The sequence below is a fragment of the Artemia sp. Qi Xiang Cuo genome, chromosome 21 (genome assembly GCF_049724085.1).
Source record: "Artemia sp. Qi Xiang Cuo chromosome 21, ASM4972408v1, whole genome shotgun sequence".
In the NCBI taxonomy this organism is placed as follows: Eukaryota; Metazoa; Arthropoda; class Branchiopoda; order Anostraca; family Artemiidae; genus Artemia; species Artemia sp. Qi Xiang Cuo.
In genome coordinates, this window is record NC_142814.1 from 19,524,454 (window position 1) to 19,546,563 (window position 22,110).

The following is a 22,110-nucleotide window of genomic DNA, read 5'->3' on the forward strand; positions in this document are numbered from 1 at the left end:
CAGGACAATTTAAGAGCATAATCGTTTTACAATGAACTTTAAACATTTAAGACCGAAATATAATTTATATTTCATAAAAGTTTTTCGTTTTGCACTAGACAAAGGATTAATTTAATTTCTTGACATAGAACGGAAGTCAGTAGAAAAAAGGCAAGGGAAAATGCTTTGCTCATTGCAGAACTGGCGATGAGGAAAGTAAAGTTGATTTTCTGACAAAAAGCTAAGGATTTTCGAAAAAGCAATTTAGTTACCGAATTGCTTTGTAAATGTCATCTATGCGTCAATTCTCTGAAGCATCTAATATCAGAACTGTTTAAAGCACTTTTAATTTAAACTGATTGCTGGCCACCGTAGGCTCAAACGTATAACTTTTTTTGCGGAGGAGGGGCCGACATATCAGGAAGGGAAATATAGTAAAAAAAAAAAAAATGAGCAAACTAAATGGAAAAACATAAAAATATATGGAAAGAATCACATAAATTTCGAGATAGGGGGCATGGATCCTAAGTTCGTCACTGCGGAGTAGACCATTGATAAATAGCAACAGAAATAATGATAATAAAAAAAGAGGAAACGAAATAAGTATGTAGCCTTATGATTGCGGGTTTTTTCTTTCCTTTTTCAGTCTACGATATTATTGGTAGGCGTGGCTTAAGATTAAAGTCCCCCCCCCCTCACTGATCTTAGATAGTTTGGTAATTTCGAATCCACGTCAACCTCTCATTACCTGATCCATCTTGTTGATACCATGGGTAAATTACTTGAAAAACCTAATACTTGGCTTAATCTGATTTCTATTGATCTTCAAAAAGCTTTCGATTTGATTAACCACAATTTACTCATAGATAAACTTATAAATGAATACCACATTGAACCTTTCCTGGTTAAACTCGTTGCCTCTTTTCTCTCTAATAGATCTCAAACAGTTAAATATCTAAATTGTTTCTCAGATCATCTCCCCATATTTAATGGCATCCCTCAAGACTTTTCTAGGCCCTCTCCTTTTTTCTCTTATGATTAACACCCTTTCAGCCCTTTATGACAATAGGTGGAAATTTGTCGACGACTTGACAGTTTTAAAGATATGTCATAAAAACATTTTAGCAACCCAATGGGTATACTCCAAGATATTGCCTGTGAGGCCTCTTCACTTGACATGACAGTTAACCCTTCTGAATCCGCAATAGCCTCAGTAAGTTTCCTTAAATTCCCTCCCCCTTTTCTTATTCCTATTCCTCCTGAAACCTCTGTCACATCTCTTAAGCTCCTTGGTGTTACAATTTTTTCCAAATTGAAATGGGAAGCCCATATAAATAATATCCTACGACCAGCAAACTCCTCGCTTTCCCTCCTTAAACTTTTAAATAAATTTAGTTGCCCCAATCACATTTATTACAAGTATACATTTCTTTTGTGCGTCCCATACTAGAGTATGCTTGTCCTGTGTGGCACCCTGACCTCTCAAATGAAGCAACACAAAAGACTGAAAATGTCCAAAAGAGAGCTCTAAGAATTATTTTTAAAGAGGGCAAGGTACCATATTTGCATTTGTTAAATATTTCAAAACTAGAGACCCTCGAGCAAACAAGGAATATTTTGTGCCTCCGTTTTGGTAAATTGGCACTTCTGAACCCCCCGTACCGCGAACCTTTTCCATGAATACCATGTACCTGATAGAAATTGTCCTCCATGAACTGTGTCCCAGCCTATCCCCACCTTATCTTCAATTCCTTGCACTACCTTGCGATATAAAAAATCTTTTATCCCCTTTTTTTACTGATATGATAAATAACTGTTAATTTGTACACAACCAGTTTTATCTTTTTGACCTCAGAATTCTGATATTTTTTTTTTTTTTTTTTTTTTTTTTTTTATTTTCTGTTATTGACTCAGAATTCGGCCTTTAAAGGCTAGTGATAGTCCATTTTTGTAACAAATCTTATCTAATCTTATCTCTTACAGATAAAAGAAACAGCTCGTTTTTCTTTGTTTGTTCCCGACCCCCTACCTTTGTTAAATGTTTAACAAACTTTTATGTTGTTTGTTAAACATTTTCTTATGTATATATTATTTAATTTTTTTTTAGTTTTATCAGTTTTTATCTTTTTAACTAGTTGACATTTTGCAGTTTTTAATATAACTGACAAAGGAATGATACATCATCCCGATATTTTTCGTTTTTGCATTGTTTGCCATTTTTTTAGTTGCTTTGATTTTGTTATGATTGTCTTGTTTATTTGTTTTTTCATGGACTTCGAAATTCGAATTCGGCCCTTCAGGGCTTGTGATAGTAATTTCTCGAAATAAATATATTAACTTATCTATCTATCATGACGTAGCCATGAAGGACATTTTTTAGTCCCTATACAAAACTGAGTAATTACTTATGTAATATTTAATGTTTCCATGAAGAAAAATGGCATATCAGGACACTACCTGACTCATTTATTAGAAAATTTGAAACGTTTTTGCGAAAACATAGCATAACGCCCCCGATAATCAACTAACGACAATGTGAATCAACTAAGGTCCATTCAATTTTCATGAATGACCTACTAGCCTTTAGGAATAATTCAACGTTCAGCCGTCTAGGACCAAGCGAAAAGCAGGCCGTCTGAAAATGGGGGTGGGAGTATGTCGTAAGATGGGTTTAAAGGAAATAGAAAATTCTTTGAAGAATGTAAATAAAAAGAATTTAAATAGATTGGGATTGAGGAGAAGCGTGCCTATATGTGTTGGCCTCAGGTGCCTTGATGCTGCAGTGAGTTGTTAGAAGTAGTAGTAACAGTAGTAAATTATTAAACTTTATATTAGGAGCATAATATTAAAAAAACTATAGGGATCTTATAAAATTATTATAAAAATTACGAAATTAATAAGTGAAAAAAAAATTAGAGTAGCAATTAAATTACTAAAATGCTCTAACTTGAGCCACTACTCTATCAATAGTACAAGTGATTTTTAATTTCTACTAAGCCTATGTTATAGCACCCAAGATTCCTCTCGCATCAGGTTCTCATCTTCTTTAGCCTGGGTCTAAACATACGTGTAGAATGTTAGTGCTTTTCTAAAACAATGTCTTCTTTTCTCGGTTGCAAAAATAGCGTTCTCTACCGATACCATTTTTCCCACAGCTTTGAATTATAAATGAGCCCCCGTTTGAATGAATCTACGTTTGGCCGTAAATGGCAATAATAAAAACATAGAGCTCATTTTGGGTGTTCTTTCTTCCATAGTATTTATTTCGGGGACATATCACCTTTTGAATCACCGTCGCTAATTTCTTTTCATAAATAATACCAGAAAAAGAGCGAATATAACTAGAATGGAGAACATCGAAGTTCACCTAATAAAATACGAATTCAAAAATTGAAATATAACAAATAGAAAAAAATAGAGAAAATTTACTGAAATAAAGTCATAGAAGTCTAATCAATTACCTTGATTATAATCTCCATCTGAGCCAACTGATCCCATCATTCCTTCAAATGCAATTTTATAATTTGTTTTATTATCCCTACAGGCTAGTGTCAAAACCAATTCCTCGTCCGCGTCTCCTTGATCTTCTCTCCCTTCTTGCGAGGCCACCTCCTGTCGAAACTGCGGAAATGCATCACGGTAAGGTGAAAATAAAGGACCAGATTTGTACAAAGATAAGTCAGTCATGCTACTTGCGTCGTCCTAGGAGACAACCTATCGGTTAGTGAGGGGAAAATTCTTGAATGAGCGTAATCTTGTTAACTCTGCTTTTTTTTTATTACCACTATACTTTTTGGTACACAGGAACACCATATGCGTTGAGAGGGGGAAAGTTATAACACCAGACTCTGACAATTTCCTCCAATTTTCAAATTCCTTTCGTAAAGGTAATGTTGATGCCCAAACAGCATTCAATAGAGCATGATAATTATGCTTGACTAATAAGTAATTTCAATTAATTATAATCAGCTATATTGAACAGGGGTTTGTCCCTTGAATTAGCTCCACAGTCTCTAGGTGCGTTTGATTGAGCAATTCGTTCGACGCCAATCGTGTCGAAAAATTACAAATAAGAGAAACTGCAAGACAAACTCGGCACGTTTTATAATTATAATTGATCGTATTATAAATAATGATTATATTTGCAGGATTTTAATGAGACGAATTATGTTTAGTTCCGTCAGAGCAACGACGTTCTTCAAGCTGTAGTTAGGTAATGTTTTCAATTATATCCGAATAATCATTTAACTAATTGAAAATTAAAACAAAATAAGTTAAACATCTTGGTCATTGTCTGCTTTCAGAACGTATACACAGTACCATCGAAACAAAAAAACAGGGATAGATCATTGGTCAACCCCAGAAAATTAAAGATCTTAAAGTCACATAGGCTTACAAAAAAAAATGCATTAGGATGGAACATCTCCATAAAAACGCGTCTCTCTGAGACACGTGTGGAAGGGTTTAAACGATGAGCTCTTCACTCCATTGGTGCACTCTTTGCAAAACAGTTTACGCTCATAATGAAAGGTAAGGAAGAGACAATTCTTATCTAAGACAATAGTAAGGTTTACTACTAATCTAGGATTTTAGCAGAGTAACTCGGTCGGACAAGTATATCCACATGAAACTGATACCGTCTCATCTACATGCATTAACTAAAATAAAGATTCTGAAAGTGCGAAAAGAAAAAGATGAAGATCAAAGTTGCATGCACCTTCAAGCTTCAAGAAAATCCAAAAAATAATTATATTGTAAAGTATTTGGAACGTAAATTCGAGAAGGCTTTCCAGCGTCTCGTTTCTTAGAGATTTGGCCATGTATATGTCAACGAGAACAGTCCAGGGGGGCTTTTGGGATTAAAGCTAGTCGTGGGAAAGGGGTCCGTTCCCAGGCATGGTTGAAAAACCAATAGCTGGAACTTCCGTTCCAGGAAAGTTACATTCTTGGCTCAGTTCTAAAGGCTGTCCATCTTTCACCTCCATCGTAGCTAGTTGTTCTTGTGCTACCTTATTTTCTCTATGTGTATTCTCACGTTATTTAATAAAGACCATGTACCAACGTTTATCGTCTATCTTTGGAATTTACGTAAACCATCACATCTGCCATGCCAACATAGAAGGGCATATAGAAAGAACTAAGTGAAAGTTTTACAGAGTGGTGGCAAGCGGTTAAGACTAGTTGAGCATATATCACTAGGGGAAAACCTCCAAGTGACACTTGAGTGACCGTTATAAGTACTTACGACATCTTACGCTAAATACTGGCAACATATTGAAGAGCTATTTCGCCCGCTACCAAAATTGCTTGTGATATTGAGCCGCAAATATTACAAAAGACTGATAAAAAGACATCGAAATGTTACGAGGTATTGAACTTTTTTCTATTCAAAGCGCCTTCTTGAGAAACACTTTCTTTTAAATGAACATTTTGAAATAGGCTGTTACACAATGGCTAATATGGATTTCCTCGCGATAGCTTCTACATACTAATTCAAATTTCTACAACTGAAAGTCTCCGGTTGATTTCTACCTTCACTTAGCCATTTTACGTTTGGTGTTTTTTTTACCTGATTTTATACAGTCGACGTGTGATCTACATTTGACAGTTTCCAACCAAAATTTAACATTGTGAATTCGATAATCAAAAATTAATTCTCAATTATGACTCCATTTGATGCTAGTGGTTTAATTGAGACCAACTGCAATTGGATGTGAGACAGACGACCTTTCGTAAGTGATTTACCGCGGCTAAACAACACAGTAAATTTTATTAGACCTTTGTTGTTAGAAGTGAAGTTTATTGCCCAAAATCTAGCGTCCGTAATTAAAGAATTGTGTTTAAAACCAACATTTAAATTTTTTAGAGTAATTGCTTTTTCAAATTTTGATCTCAAAATGTCAGTTTTTTTTCCTATACTTGATCCTGTGGAAATTGGATATAAGAAAAAGGTTGCTTTTGATTTTGTAAGACAGTGAAGGATAAATGGCATAGTTCCACCTCTTTTATTTGACTCAAATGATCCTGATTTCGATCAAGATGAACTTTATGATTACCTTCAAAAGATCAAGACATGGGTCCCAACAAACCCTTCAACTCCCCTGAACACCACCCCAATTAATCCTCCAATAGAACAGCCTCAACAGTCCCAAGTAATAGGATCGCTAATTGACCCTTTTTTTTAGTAATAACGCCACTCACAAAGTCAGAAAGTGGAAAAATAATTAAGTTTGTTACAAAATTTGTTACAAAGTTACAAAAATTGAGTTTGTTGCAAAGTTACAAAAATTTCAGTTATTGTTAAATTGGTCTGATTCAAAAACTTTGCGTCATTTTTGGCCCATGGTTTGTTTCGCTTCTTTTTTGGGAATCTGGATCCCTCGATTATAAATTTGTCAAGTTTAAAAGGTGGATTACTTGTAGTATATACCGCAGGCAAAATAGTAGGCAAAATGGTTGCAGAGTTTGTAGGCGTGGCTCAATTTAAGGAAAAGGGTATATCTATTCTATAGAAGGATGCAAAAATTAGGAAGGTCATTTAGGGTATCCTTAGAAGCCAGGGATGACGGTGTAGTTCTTGGAAGATTTGCTCTAAATTTATTCAAGGAGTGGATCTGACCGTCCTACAAACGGTATTTGTTAGAGAATAGTGCAGATTTTTTTTTGTTTAGGTGATGCGTATAAGGTTGCAATACAATATGAACAGATAGAACAGATAGTGGGGAAAGGAGACACGTCTTCTTTTCCCGATGAATTTCTTTCTGCGCTGACGAGGGTGAAATTTGGACTCAATGATAATGAGAAGGCACTGCGAGATGGTACTGATTCCTCGCAGGGCTGTTTGGCTACCCATGGAAAGGGAGCTGGTTTTGAGGTCCCGTGGGATGGTACTCATACCTCACGGGATGTTTTTTTTTGTTGCACTGCGAGATGGTACAGATTCCGCGCAGGGCGGTTTGGCTACCCAGGTAAAGGGAGCTGGTTTTGTCGTCCCGGGGGATGGTACTGATGCCTAACGGGATGGTTTTTTTTTGTTGCACTGCAAGATGGGTCTGATTCCACGCAGGGCGGCTTGGATGCCCAGGAAAAGGGCGCTGGGTTTGAGGTCCCGTGGGAGGGTACTGATGCCTCACGGGATGTTTTTTGTTGCTGCACTGCGAGATGGTACTGAGGCCTCGCAGGGCGGTTTGGATACCCAGGAAAAGGGTGCTGGTTTGGAGGTCCAGTGGGATGAGGTTGATGCCTCACGGGATGGTTTTAATGCGTAGCGCTAATAGTTATGTAGAGATATCAACAGAAGTACTGCCATTTGTCGAACCACAAGTTAGTAGAGCAAAACCAAATAGGTCAAAACCGAGGCGTTCCATAGCAATAAAACCCCGAGGATTTTATTGGGAATAATATCTTAACGTCATTGCTGCATGGTATGATTTTTAGAGTTTGCAATTTCATTTATTTGTCGCTGGTATTTTCAGGATTAATTAGCCTTTCCCGGTCATTCATTTTGCCCTAATTCAAAGTTTATACATAATCCCAACTTTCCTTGTCCTCATCAAATTCAGGGGTATGGGGAACAAGTCTATTTTAAAGTATACAAAGAAAAATGAAGTGTTAAAATATCCAGTTTCCGACTACTGTTATTGGTGAGGTTCGTTTATACTATATAAATTTTTACTTATGCAAGTATTGTGTAGTGTTTATATTATGTAATTCTTTACTAGTTTATGCTGAAGAATGTTAGTAGGTGAGAAGTGAATAATTTGGGAAGGGTGTTGAATGTTTTGAGTTCAATTAAAGTTTGAGGGTTTAATGAGAAGGGGATAAGCCAAATTTGGGAAATTTAACTTAAAACAGGGGGGAGAATCTGTAAAGTATTTGGAACGTAAATTCGAGAAGGCTTTTCCGGCGTCTCGTTTCTTAGAGATTTGGCCATGTATATGTCAACGAGAACATTCCAGGGGGGATTTTGGGACTAAAGCTAGTCGTTGGAAAGGGGTCCGTTCCCAGGTATGGTTGAACAACCAATAGCTAAAACTTCCGTTCCAGGAAAGTTACATTCTTGGCTCAGTTCTAAAGGCTGTCCATCTTTCACCTCCGTCGTAGCTAGTTGTTCTTGTGCTACCTTATTTTCTCTATGTGTATTCTCACGTTATTTAATAAAGACCATGTACCAACGTTTATCGTCTATCTTTGGAATTTACGTAAACCATCACATCTGCCATGCCAATATAAAAGGCATACAAATAAAGAACTAAAGAGAGGTTTACAGGGAACTAAGAAGAGGTTTACAATATTACTTAAAATAAAACAAAAAAAGGTAGAAAATTATGCCAACGAGAATTTTAAAGGTTAACAATACTGTTAAAAAAAGACTAATCTTATGAAAAAGAAATTATATGCTCATATTTTGTCATTTATTATTCGTTATTTTTTGCTACAGGTTTATTCGCTTCTACCCAAACATGCCGGATGATAATTTCTAGCATAGAGCTAATGGAAAAAAGAATATAAAAAAGAACTGCAGCGATATATATATACATATATATATATATATATATATATATATATATATATATATATATATATATATATATATATATATATATATATATATATATATATATATATATATATATATATATATATATATATATATATATATATATATATATATATATATATATATATATATATATATATATAAATATAAAACAAAAGAAGAAAAAAAATGGTCATTTCATGTCCAACGGCCAAACAACGTTGTAAGTACCCAGATCGTGTCCGATCCTAGACATCACATAACACCAGATCAGTACTAGGATGGGTCACCACTTGGGAAAACTAGGTATTGTTAGTATCAGTGTTGCCAACACGGTAAAACTATATTGTTTTTGGTAAAATTTAGAATCCCTGGTACAATGAGAAACATTCGGACATTTTATAGCACAATCCAAAATTTCTGATACATTTCAGTACATAATAATCGTATTCGCCAGGTCAAGCTTCACAGTTTCAAAATTTTCTAAGTTCTTCTCCAGTCAGCTCTTAGGGATTTTAGGAAAAGGAAAAACACGGTTCGTCGAGCACAGAATTGACACAAAAAGAAACCTGTGCAAATTTCTAACTAATCATTACACGACAAAACAGCGCTAATCTCTGCAGGCCAGTGTAAAAAATAATAGAGGGTGAAGATGTAGCCAGAAATAATATGCTTGCTTTTCAGTTTATTCTAACATTTTTGTCGGCGAAATGGAACAGATGTTGAATGCTATAGTCATGCCACAGAAATCTTTTGTGATAAATTTAGTAAGAACAGTGGTACAATTTATTTGAAAGCGTCGGCAACGCTGGTTAGTACTTCATGTGCATCGAAAATTAAACATTGTAGTATCCTACACGTGCCATAACGCAAATGCTGTAAATTGCTTTGTTTACGACGTTGATCACACCATCACATTCGTAACATTGATACACCATCCCATATTAATGGTCCCAGTGAATCTCTTTGTAAGACAACATAGAACCTTTTGAATTGTTTCTTTTTAAAGGAAACTTTTATTATTGTAGGTGATCTTCATTTTAATTTTTTCCTTCCTGAGACTGGTTAATTTTACTTTTGGTCATTGAGTGTGTCCAGCTATCTTTCTGTTTTTTTTTCTTTATTTCATTATCGTTTGTACTCCATAGAGTTGTTTTTGTTTTCTGTGAATAAAAGATAAATAAAACTGTCAAACATGCTTTATTGATTGACATGTAAAAAATTTATCTGAAAGAACAAACATGCCATTTTACACTTTAGACCTGAGCAAAATAAGCACTTGTTCTGACAAGACGCTGAAAATTTAATAATACTGACTTGAGTATTCTAAATATCCAAGGAGGTGTCCACGGCTTTTATCAGCCTTCTACACCTCCCCCCCCCCAAAGTATGAACTATACGAAAATTATAGGGAAATATGGAACAATTCGCAAGAAGACTTTCTCCATATGGATGTGCCTGGCCCAGCATTTATTTATTGATCAACATTCTTGCAGTTCTAAGGGGCAATGTCACACAAAATAACACCAATTCACTATTTATAAAAACATAGGAATATTTTATAGCCCAGTTTGGAATATTTCATAGCCAATATTTCATCTTCATTTCTTTACTTTATGTTTTCAGTTTTACTGCCAAAGCCCCAAATTGGCTCTAAGCTTGGTACATTCACAAAAGATTTCGCTAAAAATATGGATTAGTGCCAAAAAAAAAAAATACAAAATAAACGTTTCTTGAGATTCAACACAAACAGACTTTTTTCGGAACCAGCTTAACCCAGTCCAAATGAAAAAATAAAAAAAACATTCACTGTATTTTAGCCCGTAAATAAACACAAAAACCAACATTTTTCTATCCCGACCTTATTCAAAAGTGGATAATTTGTCTCATAACTTTGATTAACAGAAACCAATTACTAATGGCAACCCGGAAATAGTCACAATGCTGCACACTGTTAGATTTGCATTGACAACAATCTTCAATTAAATGAATGGGTGCATACCTGGGAGGAGGGGACGCGATTGTAAGAATCGACAAGTCTATCGGCTGGTTCGTTGAAGGCTGTAGTCAGTTCACCGTCACTTTCAACCTAAAATTCAAAAATTTCGAACTCAATAATAATAATGAATAAATAAAAAAAAAATTATTGACACCCATAATGAGTTTTGGAAGACCTAATACGAAAAACGAACGAAAACCTACAAACTGAAATTGAAAATTGTGTGCCCAAACTTTTACAAATTCGCAGCGAAAAGCAAATATTTTTATAAAATGTATACATTTTGTCATTTTTTTTTAAAGCGTTAGAAACGAAAAAAAAAATTTCTACATTCCTAAATTTCTGGTAATCTTCATTGAAAACATTCAAATTCAAATTCTCGATTTAAACTCAATATTGTTAGTAAATATGCGAAAGCAAAATGTGATCTTAACAGAAAGGGCTAATCACATTTAAAAAATAGAGCTAAGAGATACTATTTGATAGTTTAAAGTAACAGTTATAAAAAAGGAAAAAGGAAAAACCACGAATGAACACTAAAAAACGCAGACTGAATTTGAACCCAACACACAGTTTTTGGGTTTTAGTTAGCGCTTAAAATAAGAAAAAAAAAAACATGGTAATCCTTACTTTACAATTAATTAAAAAAGAAACAGATCAAGAATACCACCTGAATACAATCCAAAATATCACTTGAGCATATATACATGTGCTCAATTTCGATGAACAACAATCTATATCCAAAGTAAAAATCACAATGTCTCGCACTTGTAATTTACCGTAATTCAAAGATTTTCAAATTTTAAAGATTAAATCACATCAAAAATCAACTTATAAATCAAAAATAAGTTCCATCTCAAACATAGAAATTATTATTTCCAATTTAATTCCCCGTCATCAGGATTCTTGAACACAGATACTCTATCTCATTCACTTCCAGATCCCAAATGTCTCCTGAGGTTCTAGAGAACTAAGCAATCGATTCCAACGTACTGAATTCTCGCCAAAGGAGACAGAGGAAAAGAGTACTTGAGAATCGAGCCAAATTTTTTCATAGGTCTTTACTATTTCAAAGACAAAAGGTCTACACAACAAAGTGCGACCGATCAAGAGACATTTTCAAGCACTTGAAAAGCTAAGGATGTGTAATCAGAGATGCAGGTTTAAATGGCTTTTGAGTAGGTTGTAAATAAAGCCCAGCTCCAACTCAAATTTCGCTTTGTATTTTTCTCTGGATGGTACTTGTATGATATACCCCCTGCAGCTGAAGAAGCCAAGTTAGGTTAATCCTAATAAAATATACCCAAGTATGATAAAAATATAACACTTTAGAAACAAATTTGCGCTATATATTTTCACATTAGGGGGGTTGGGGGTATATTACAGCGGGTCTGCATGCAAGATGTGTTAGCTACAATTATTCTGATATTATGAAGTAAGAATTATTTTCTTACTTCACACTGTTCAAATACTTACCCCCCCCCCTAATTTCCCATCTATTCCGTCACTTCTCTTTGTCTTTTCTCACGCTAAGTTGTGAGAAACTAGCGAAAGAAACCGGTTTACAGTACGTCAATGCATAAACAACTTGAGCTGCGGGGGGAATATCATATAAGTACAATCTGTATTATAGACAACGTCCCAAGTCGTTCCCAGATATCTTAATATAAAAATACCGAGCACACTGAAATATACACCAATCTTAACATCAAAATACAACAGCCCATATCTAAATGGGTACCTGGATAAATCTGGGGAAGGTAAACAGGAAGAGTGTGTGAAAGCACATGATGGCTGGCCCCCAGCCCTCCTTGCACTTCATGGTTGAAAGGCCATGAAACAGAGACAAGCGTAAAGTCCAATGCCGATTCTTTTCCTTTTTTTTAACATCAAAATAAACAAACAAAAAAATATAAAAAAAATCATACATTTCGTTTCGATTAATCTATGCCAGATAAAAAAAAGGATATTGCTAAAGCTAAGTATATTATTTGAGGGAATACAAAAAAAGATCCTTATCCTGTACCAAAAGATAGAAAATTTCTTTTTCGTGCAACCAGGAAAAATTGGAATTTGATAAGACTAGAAATGAAACCATGGAGTACTCATTACATTCGAATAATAGTTAAATGTCTTGACCGCCAAAAGCCTTCATTACTAGTCTTAATAAATCTTTCTTTTTTTCTGGTGGAAAGAGCAAAATTTATTGTCTGATTTCCATTATATTTGAAATAGTTATTTGAATATTTGATTTTACTCTTTTTAGTCTTTGGGAGTAATTGTAATCAAATCCACCCTGTAATCGTCCTAATCGCTTGTTTAGGTTTCTTGTTATTTTTGTTATTTGCACATCTACCAGGGAGGGTTATCATATCTCAAAGAAAATTGATAGGAAGTAAAGTGAAGGGGGGGGGCGAGTGGTGGAAAGAGATATCTAAATTTTTACCATTGAGACATCTACCAGAAAGGATAGTCGGATCTAGACAAACTTGTTGAAAAGTAAGAGCTGGTCTTGTTATACGTCTTGTAAGAATCACAAACTTCCTCTTTGGGAGGATAGTTCCTAAAGTTGTGTCATCATGACATCTAACATAAAGAATGTTGTCGGATTTTAACTATGCTAGGTGGAAAGTAAAAGTAAGGGTTCTAGATGTAGTTTTTAGAGGTCCACATCTCTGATCTGACCTCGGGAGGGGGGGGGAGGTCTCAATTATTACCATCAGAGCATCTAATGAATGGATTAATTAATGTCGATCTGCCTTTATGGGAAATAAGAGTAGGCGTCTAAGTTAGGTATTTTTGGTCCCTGACACAATTCATGCTCTGCAGGGGGAGGGTGTCCTTAAATTCACATTATTAGGACATCTACACAAAAAGATTGTCGGAATTCAACCATAATTGGTGGAATGAAAGAGCCAAGGTCTTGGTTATGTATTTTCCCGATCTAGACCTGATACGACCATTGTAGAAAAGGGATAGAGGAATCTCTAAATGCTTAGCATCTGTTTAGTTAGGAGAAAGGGTAAGAGGAACACAATTAAGTTTGGTTGGAAGCCAGAGTAAATGTCCTAGCTGAGTCTTGCGGCGTATCGTACTCATTCTGATCTTGAGGGTGGTGATTCCATATATTCTTCTTCCACGTGGTATCTGTCAAAACAATTCGTTAGATCTCAGCCAAACTCGGTACGAAGAAAGAGTAAAGTATCCTAATCATGTTTTTGGAAGTTCTTACCCACTTCGGCCTACATAGAGACCGGGTCCCTAAGTCCTAGTTATCAGGATATATACGTGAAAGGTTGTAGGATCTTAACAAAACTTGGAGGGAAGTAAGAACTAGGAACCTTGAACTCTTGTCATAAGGGCATCTAGCAAAAAAGGCTATCGGACCTCAACCAAGTTGGGCAAGACGTGTAAGCTAGTGTCTTCCCTTGAGGGGGAACTAGACGGGTCCAAACCCCGTCCAACCTTTTCAGGGGAGGCGTCACTTCATCTTTGTCGCTAGGACATCAAGCAGAAGAAGTTATCTAACTTGAACCAATTCTATGTCAAAAATAAGAGTAAGGGTCCTAGTTGTGCCTCTTAGGGGATTTTTCTAATACTAATCTTCGAGGAGGGAGGGATCCTACAAGTTCTTTTCATCATAACATTTATGAAAAAAGGGCTAAGGTACGTAAATCAAACATAGTGGGTCGTCGAATCTCAACAGAACTTAGTTGACATTAAGAGTAAGTTTCTCAGTTGTATCCTTTGGGAATTACTACCCGATCTGACCTATGTGGTTGGAACTGGATCCCCAAATTATTATCAGTATGATATCTATTAGAGCAGATTGTTGGACCAGGATCAAGCTTGGTAAAAACTAAGACCTGGCATAAGAAGTAAGGCTACATCTTACCGGTTTGTTATCACAGTTTTTGTTACCACAACACCTACACAAACAAGTGTTTCAGATCTCTCAGATCTCAATTAATGTCGTAGAAAATAAGAGCTAGTGTCTCACTTGCGAAATCTAAGGGTCATGAACATGTGCAACTCTGTGGTTAAAAAGGGAAGCGTGAATGATTTCTTGTACTCAGTACGTCTATAAGAATGGTTGTCGAGTTTAAACGAAACTCGGTAGAGAATTAGAACCAATATCTACATTGTGTTTTCGGGGGTTGAGACTTAATCTGAGATATGAATGGTGAGGGGCCTCTAAACTCTTGTCACTAGCTCATGTACAAGAAAAGCTTGTTGAACCGCAACAAAACTTGATGAGAAGTGGCAGCTAGTGTCAGAAGTAGCAGTTGATTCCTAATTATGCATTTTCAGGAATTAGTAGGGATTCAATCTCTGTGGGGAAGGAGGAAAAGGGGTCTGTAAATTTTTGTTAACGATACTTTTACCAGAAGGGAATTGCAGCAAAATGTTATAGTTGTGCCTTTCTAGGGCCTGCACCTGATCTGACCTCTGTTGGGTCCAGGGACAGGATTTTCAAAATCTCTTGTCAGCGGCCCAATTACTAGGCAGCTTGGAGCATTCAGTCAGACCTGTTCAGCAGTTACAGTTATGGTGTCATGTGTCCGTGCACGATCCGACCTCACTGATAATAGGGCTGGAATTTTTTTTCATCCACATCCATAAGATTCTTGTGTCTTCAATGTGGTTCGAGTCTTATGTTAGCACCAAAATAAAAAAAAAGCAAAAAAACATAAAACAGTCAAGCCCTACCCAGAAAGCCCACTGCTCTTATTTAAATACAGACAATTTTTTAAATATTCTATTTGGAGTTTTTCCTTCTTTGATGCTAAAATAATGCTCTTTACGTTATGTACCGTGAACTGTTAATATCTTATTCATGACTCCCATACCCAGGAAGCTAAACGGCACGGACTACTTCGCAAAAAAATATACTTAAATAGAGAAAATAAACTGCAAGGGACCAATTAATATCAAGTACAGTGAATATAGGTACGCAAATAATATTTTGAGAAATATTTATAGTGTTTTCCCAGCGAGAGTAGTTGATTAAAAAAAAAGTATTGGGACCCAAAGATCTAGATGGTTATTTAATTCAACTTTTTTGGGGGGAAATCACAATTGTTCCTACTGTTATGTCCTCGCTAAATCTTGGTGGAACTTAGTATCTGACTTAGATATGGGATATATATACAAAGAGCATGTATTCCTAGAAGCAACTGCCAATGTAACCTTTAAAGTCTTGCCTATTTTGATTAAATAAAAAAAGACAAGTTATTTTCAACAGAAAGCAACGAGCAACATTAAAACTTAAAAGAAACAGAAATTATTCTGTTTCTCAGAAATTATTCACCCCCTCCTTGATACTTCACTCTTTACGCTTAAGCTCAAATTTTGTCCCAGTTCTTTAAGAATGACTCCTGAATCACAAAGGTCGTTTAATTAGAATAAAAAAGCTCTTATAAAAGCTCCCGTTCGTTTTAAGTTTTAATGTTGCTCCTTATTTTCAGTTGAAAAAACTTGTTTTTAAAATTTAATTTCTGATCGTTTTTAAATAATGCTGAGAAATCCGGCTCCCCCTCCATGGAAAATTCCCTTCTCCCATGAAAAATTCCTCCGTGGAAAGGTCCTCCAACGTACCACTCCTCCTCCACCAAAAAAAGCAACACTGAAAACGTCTGTATACGTCCCAATGACCAATACTATATGTAAACAATGGACAAAGTTCATAACTTGCAGCCCTTCCCCGGGGACCGTGGGGGGTTAACTTATCGTCAAAGACATAGTTATTAGATTTTTCGACAATGCTGAAAAAATGGCTATCTATAAATTTTGATCGGGAGACTTTTGGGAAAAAATGAGCGTGGGAGGAGGGCTAACTGCCCACAATTATTTTTGGTCACTTAAAAAGGGCACTAGAACTTTTGATTTTGATCAAATGAACCCCCTTCCGATCTTTTACGATACTGGTTCGATACAATCACCCCTAGAAAAAAAAACCATCCGTGTTATATTTCTTCTGGCAAAAAATTAAAAATTCAACGTTTTGGTACATAGGAGCTTGAAACCTCTACAGTAGGGTTCTCTGGTATGCTGAATCTGATGCTGCGATTTTCATTTAAGATCACTTGAAGTTTTGGGGGTATTTCTCCCAATTTTCTAAAATTGGGCAAATTTTCTCAAGCTTGTAACTTTTGATAGGTATACATAAATTTGACGAATTTTACATATTTTGAATAAGCATCAAAATTCTGTTTCTTAGAGTTTCGGTTACTATTGAGCCGCATCGCTCCTTACGAGTCTTTTCATCGGTCAAGCTAACACATAATTGAAGAGTCAAAAGCCACAAGAAATCGTTCCGGGCCATCACAAAGGTAATCAAAACAGAAACTTAGCAGACACATATATCTTTAAAAATTAGTTTGCAGCGCATGCATTTAATCGCTGCTTCATGCACTAAAAATTTCGTGCACAAAACTTGAAGCACTAAAAGCGACGAACATAAAAATATAAGTTTTTGCTCGGGAGACATAGTCGCAAGTGTTGCCGAGCAACTTTAAACATTTTGACAGAGTTGCAGCAACACTTCAGAGGCTTTGGTGTTGAAGATCTGGTTATGATGTCACTTGCAAGCAAGGCTGTATCCAGTGGGGGGAGGGATGTAGGGAGTTTGAAACACCCCCCCCCCCCAAAAAAAAAACAAGAAAAGTTTGTCCCGCTCGTAAAAATGTAACAAAAATGAATATAAACAAATTTTTGATGCGTTTTTTAAAGTTTTTGTTTGTTTAACCCCTCAAAAAAATTCTTTTGTACCCCCCCCCGCAAGAAGAAAAATACTGGGTACCGCCCTGCTTGCAAGACATTGAGAATCAATCTTCATACTTTTTCTTTATACATAAGTGGCAGCTAAGAATGTACTACCAATAAGTAATTCAATTATCCTACTATTTTAAATCAAAATTTTTAAGTCTAAAACAAAAATAAAGAAGATTAACTTCTTTGTGTAAAGCAAGAATCCATGTAAGGAGTGTGGGAAGGCATATTGCAAAATAAACCATGAGGCAAATACTAATAACTAGCAAACTATAGCTAACCCCTGACTTGTTCCAAGATTTAAACAAGCAATTCTTCCATTGTAATAAATAATTTCAAATTGAACTTAAAAAAAAAGAAAGATTTAGGAACAGTTCCTGGACAGTTTAAGCTGTGCCAACATTATCTTCACTATACAAGGAAAGCTATAATCGCCAAGATTAAAGTTGTAGTTGAATAATTATTCAACATTTTAATTGGTATAATACGTGGCGGTCATTTTCCAGTGAACTAGCTTGCCTATTCTTAAGAATATTGGAGGGGTTTCCAAAATTGCTAGACAGTATTAACACGAAAAAGTAAAAAAGAGTCATCAACGGTGTAAAAAAGAAAACTTAAGAAACCCGATGTTAATTAATATATTTATACATGCTTCTAACTTATATTATAAAAAGAATAGTTTCCATAAACTTGTTGGAATTTTTTCCCGAAATCTGAAAACTTACCAGCAATAAAAAATATTCTGCCATCTGATTTTACACGTGGTCCTCCATAGGTCACATAGAACAAGTGACCCGCGTATATTTCTTTACTTATTTTTTATTAATGATGTTCTTTAAACCTGTTTTTCGACAATCCCACTTAGCGGTATAAATAGAAAATTAACAAAAACTTTCGGAAAGACTTGCGGGAACGGTTTTTTTTATAAAATGGCAAGTTACTAGGGTGTGCGTATTATAAAAATGATGGAGACTTTGCTTAAATTTCAAAGGAGCTCCTTAAAATAAAAGATATTTTTGAATATTGGAGAGGTTTCCAAAACTGTGTAGACATTATTAACTCGAAAAAGCAGAAAAGGGGTCATCAACGGTAAAAAAGAAAACTTAGAAAGTTGACGTTATTTTCCATATTTACACATGCTTGTAGCTTACTTTCCATAAAAAATAGCTTCAATAAATTTGTTGAAAATTTTTAAGAAATCGGAAAATGTACCAGCAATAAAAATCTTATGCCATTTGATTTTTCACGTGTTCATACGGTATTGCGTGACAGAGTGCTTATAGGACAAGTGATCAACTTTGCCTACAAGGTAACAGGGTGAATTTATTCACTAACTTTCTTTTAATGATGTTCTTTAGACCATTTTTCGACACCCATTTTTCGACAGGTCCACCCATTTTTCGACAAGCCCATTTAACAGTAAGAGTAGAAAATGAATAAAAACTTTTAAAGAGGTTTCGGAACCAGTTCCTTATGGAAACTAAGCTACTAGGATGTATGTATTATAATATGATGTTGACTTTCCTTAAATTTCCAAGGAGCTCTTTTAAAATAAATTCCAGTGGGTCAAATATATTCAAAATCAAAAGTTCTGTGACTAAAACTGAATCTACTACTTCCATTTATTATTGCGTAAGACCAATGAATAACAAGAAGATCCTTATAATATGTTAAGCATTATCCCTTTCCTATAAAAGATGACCAATACAAGATCCAGAGAACCAATGGAATATACGACAAAAATTTATTAAAATTTAGTGCCCTGTTACTGTGTAAACTATGATAAACGAAACGTTTTGATGAGATAAGTGTAATCAGGCACCCTCAATCCGTTTCTTTCTCTTTTTTTAGTTCTTTTTTTATATATAAACTTCTAAATTTGGTCAATTATTGGCACCCTTGTTACATTGCTCCTCCCCAAGATTTTGCTCTAGATCAGCCTTTGACTATATAATATTATACTAAACTTAAACGCCGCCTAAATGTCATGTCTGACATTTTATATTTTAAAATAATTGCTAATAAAAGTAGGCTAAGGTGTTCTACAAGAGAACACCAGCAGGGTAATGGTGATGGGGAGGGTCAAAGTGTGATTGAATATACATTGCCCTTCTAATCCTCCCTTTGAAGACGGCTTAGCAAATGATTTTTGGTAACTTTCTCAGAAGTTTCAAATGTCAGATACGACCCTAAAGCATGATGGCTATGGTATGCTTAATCCCCCCCCCCCCTCTCAAGAAATTTCCGATGATTCCTACCAGAACTAGGCAGCAAAGAGTTTCCCATATAGGCTCTTTTTAAAAAGTATGGTAAGCTCACGTCTTTCTTAGAAACAAACTTATCTCAAAAAAAAAAAAAAAAAAAAAAAAAAAAGAAGCTCCGTCTAGCACTGGAAAGGAAAACCAAAAGTTAAGCACTAAGACAGAATATACATATTACCGCCCCAATTATTTCATAATCAATTAGTTTAAAAAGAAAAAAAAAACGAAGTTCAAATGCGAAAGAAGTTCAACTGTACGCAAAATTTAGATCTTCTTTTTCTTCTTAGATAAAACCAAATTAGTCTTTTTTGGATTTTTCTAGTTCTACTGTTAACACTGCGTTGCCATGTGTACTGGTAATTATCAGTGCCCACTTAAACCATGTGAAAGCGCTAGAATTTTATGTCTTTTCACTTTCGCAAGGTGTTTGGGCAGGAGTAAATAACAGACAGCATCATCCAGTGGTCAGTTTTCATACAGTAGCGCCAATTCACAAAAATTTAGGGGACAAGGGGGGGGGGGGGAGCGAAACATATTTCTTTAAAATCTAGGGGGTTCAATGTTGTCAATGAAAACACCAAAAAAAACGTTTTCAATGGAGATACCCCAAAAAGATATTTTCAAAATCTAGGGAGAGAGGGTAAAAAATTCTCAGAGAAAGGGGACGAAGTCCCTCCCCTGTCCCCCAACTAATGTTCCTGTTTTCATACAGAGCATTTTACCAGAAAATATATATTTTTTTAAAGTCACGTTTAAACTCCTTTTAAAGGAGTCTATAAGGATGAAATATTCTTTCAAAGAGTATTGCTATAGAAAACATAGGTCTTCGGTTAAATAACACGTTCTTGAATTTGAGAGAAATTTTCTCTACTGATATTCCAATAGAAAACTGTCAAATTTTTCTTCTTATTTTTCGAAATAATTTTTAAGCTGGATAATTCCAAGCTTGATTTTGACACTGCGTCGGTTGGATCTTGCAGCTTCCATAGTTTTGCAAAGACTGCGACTTAGAGAAGTTTTACTTAATAGAAAAATTATAGCCTCGAAAAAACTTTTTTCCGGGAAAATTTTTAATGCTCAGCTTTATATAGAAAACTTATAAATGTTTTAAAGCTCTTTCAAATATTAACTGTTCAAACCTGATATTCAACCACTTTTACCCGTAAGTATTAACAAATATGACTTACCAGAAGTTCAGTTGAAACGAGAGCTGAATGCAAGTCTTCTGATCTGAAATTATCAATGTCGATTTCGGCAAGATTGACGTCTAGCGTTCTGGATAATGCTTCGTACTGCGCCAACTGTCCATCAATAACAGACAGCTTTGAACGGCTTGAAGAAACTTCAGGGTTGTCTCGCTGTTCTTTCTGATAACTACTAAAATAAAAGCTTCAATTGTAATATATATATATATATATATATATATATATATATATATATATATATATATATATATATATATATATATATATATATATATATATATATATATATATATATATATATATATATATTCTTTAGATGTTAGCCATGCCCTTTTTTAAATTTACAGCTAACAATAATACCATAGTCATTTCACCGCCATCTACAAAAAGATTGTAGCAGAGCAACAATTAAGAAAAAGAACAGAAACTGGAATTAAGCTCAGGCAAAAAATAAAACAAAAACTCAGGTTATCGCTGAGGATTGTCTAGAAAGGGTAACTTTAGCAATGACTTTTTGCAAATATTTGACCACATCTTAAATAAATACCCATATGTAATTTATAAGGGATCCACAAGAAAATTGAACAACAGTTGATGGCTATGTAAGCTAATGAAATAGTTCAACGTCGGTAAATCTATGAACGATTCAGTCTTAATTAATTTTACAGATTTATTTAAGTTCAGCGAGAACCAAAACACGATACTACATGGTACCATAATATGGTTGGCAAGTTAGACTTAGTGTTTTCATTTTTGGATCGGACATGCATCTCTTATGTAAGAGTTAGTTCAGACGTTTGGGGAAAACGCATGGGATTTCCTATAGGGAGAATAGGGAGAATGTTCACACGTATCTGAACCACAAATATTGGCAAAATATTCAAACATCAGAAGTCATGACTGAGGATACAGACTTGGAGGTTGCTTTTTTAGCTTCTCTATCGCTTATCTTCACATGGGGACTTTTCTTGTAGTCCGAACTTGAAGCACCATACTAAAGTTGATAATTCTGTACAAGGGCAATCAAATTGGGTATTTTATGATGCCTTACGTTCGACATGTTTTTCAAATTTCAAAAATACCGCCACTAATTCCCAGTCACTTCAGCTCCCGGTACGGAAAAGCTAGAAAAAAAAAATCCAAACCATATTCCAAATGGGAATTACGAAACCCTATCGAAATTCCCATAGGGAGAATGGGAATTCCCAAACGTCGGAACTAACTCTAAGTGACAGTATTCTACGAGTAATAGTATTTTCTGCTGCAAGAAACTGGTTAATTTTATCTTCATAGCAGTTGAGTGGGTTGGGTTTTCACGGCGAGCCGTAATAGTAAAAACTGTCAGTCGCAAATATC

At 35.2% G+C, this 22,110-nt stretch overlaps 1 protein-coding gene across 8 annotated transcripts in view; it reads right to left on the reverse strand.

Moving 5' to 3' along the window:
- The window catches only part of LOC148939318 (uncharacterized), a 143,264-nt gene that overhangs the window by 31,830 nt on the left and 89,324 nt on the right, over positions 1-22,110 (reverse strand). For 4 of the 8 annotated variants that reach the window (XM_089107102.1, XM_089107103.1, XM_089107101.1 and 1 more), the window contains 3 exons: positions 20,737-20,926; positions 10,521-10,607; positions 3,441-3,681 (listed from right to left, as the gene is read on the reverse strand). In XM_089107102.1, the coding sequence (XP_088963228.1) occupies positions 3,441-3,681; positions 10,521-10,607; positions 20,737-20,926 (518 nt within the window). Of the gene's footprint in view, positions 1-3,440; positions 3,682-10,520; positions 10,608-11,187; positions 11,419-20,736; positions 20,927-22,110 lie in introns of those variants that run through there. The other 4 variants (XM_089107099.1, XM_089107100.1, XM_089107106.1 and 1 more) reach the window with 4 other exon arrangements.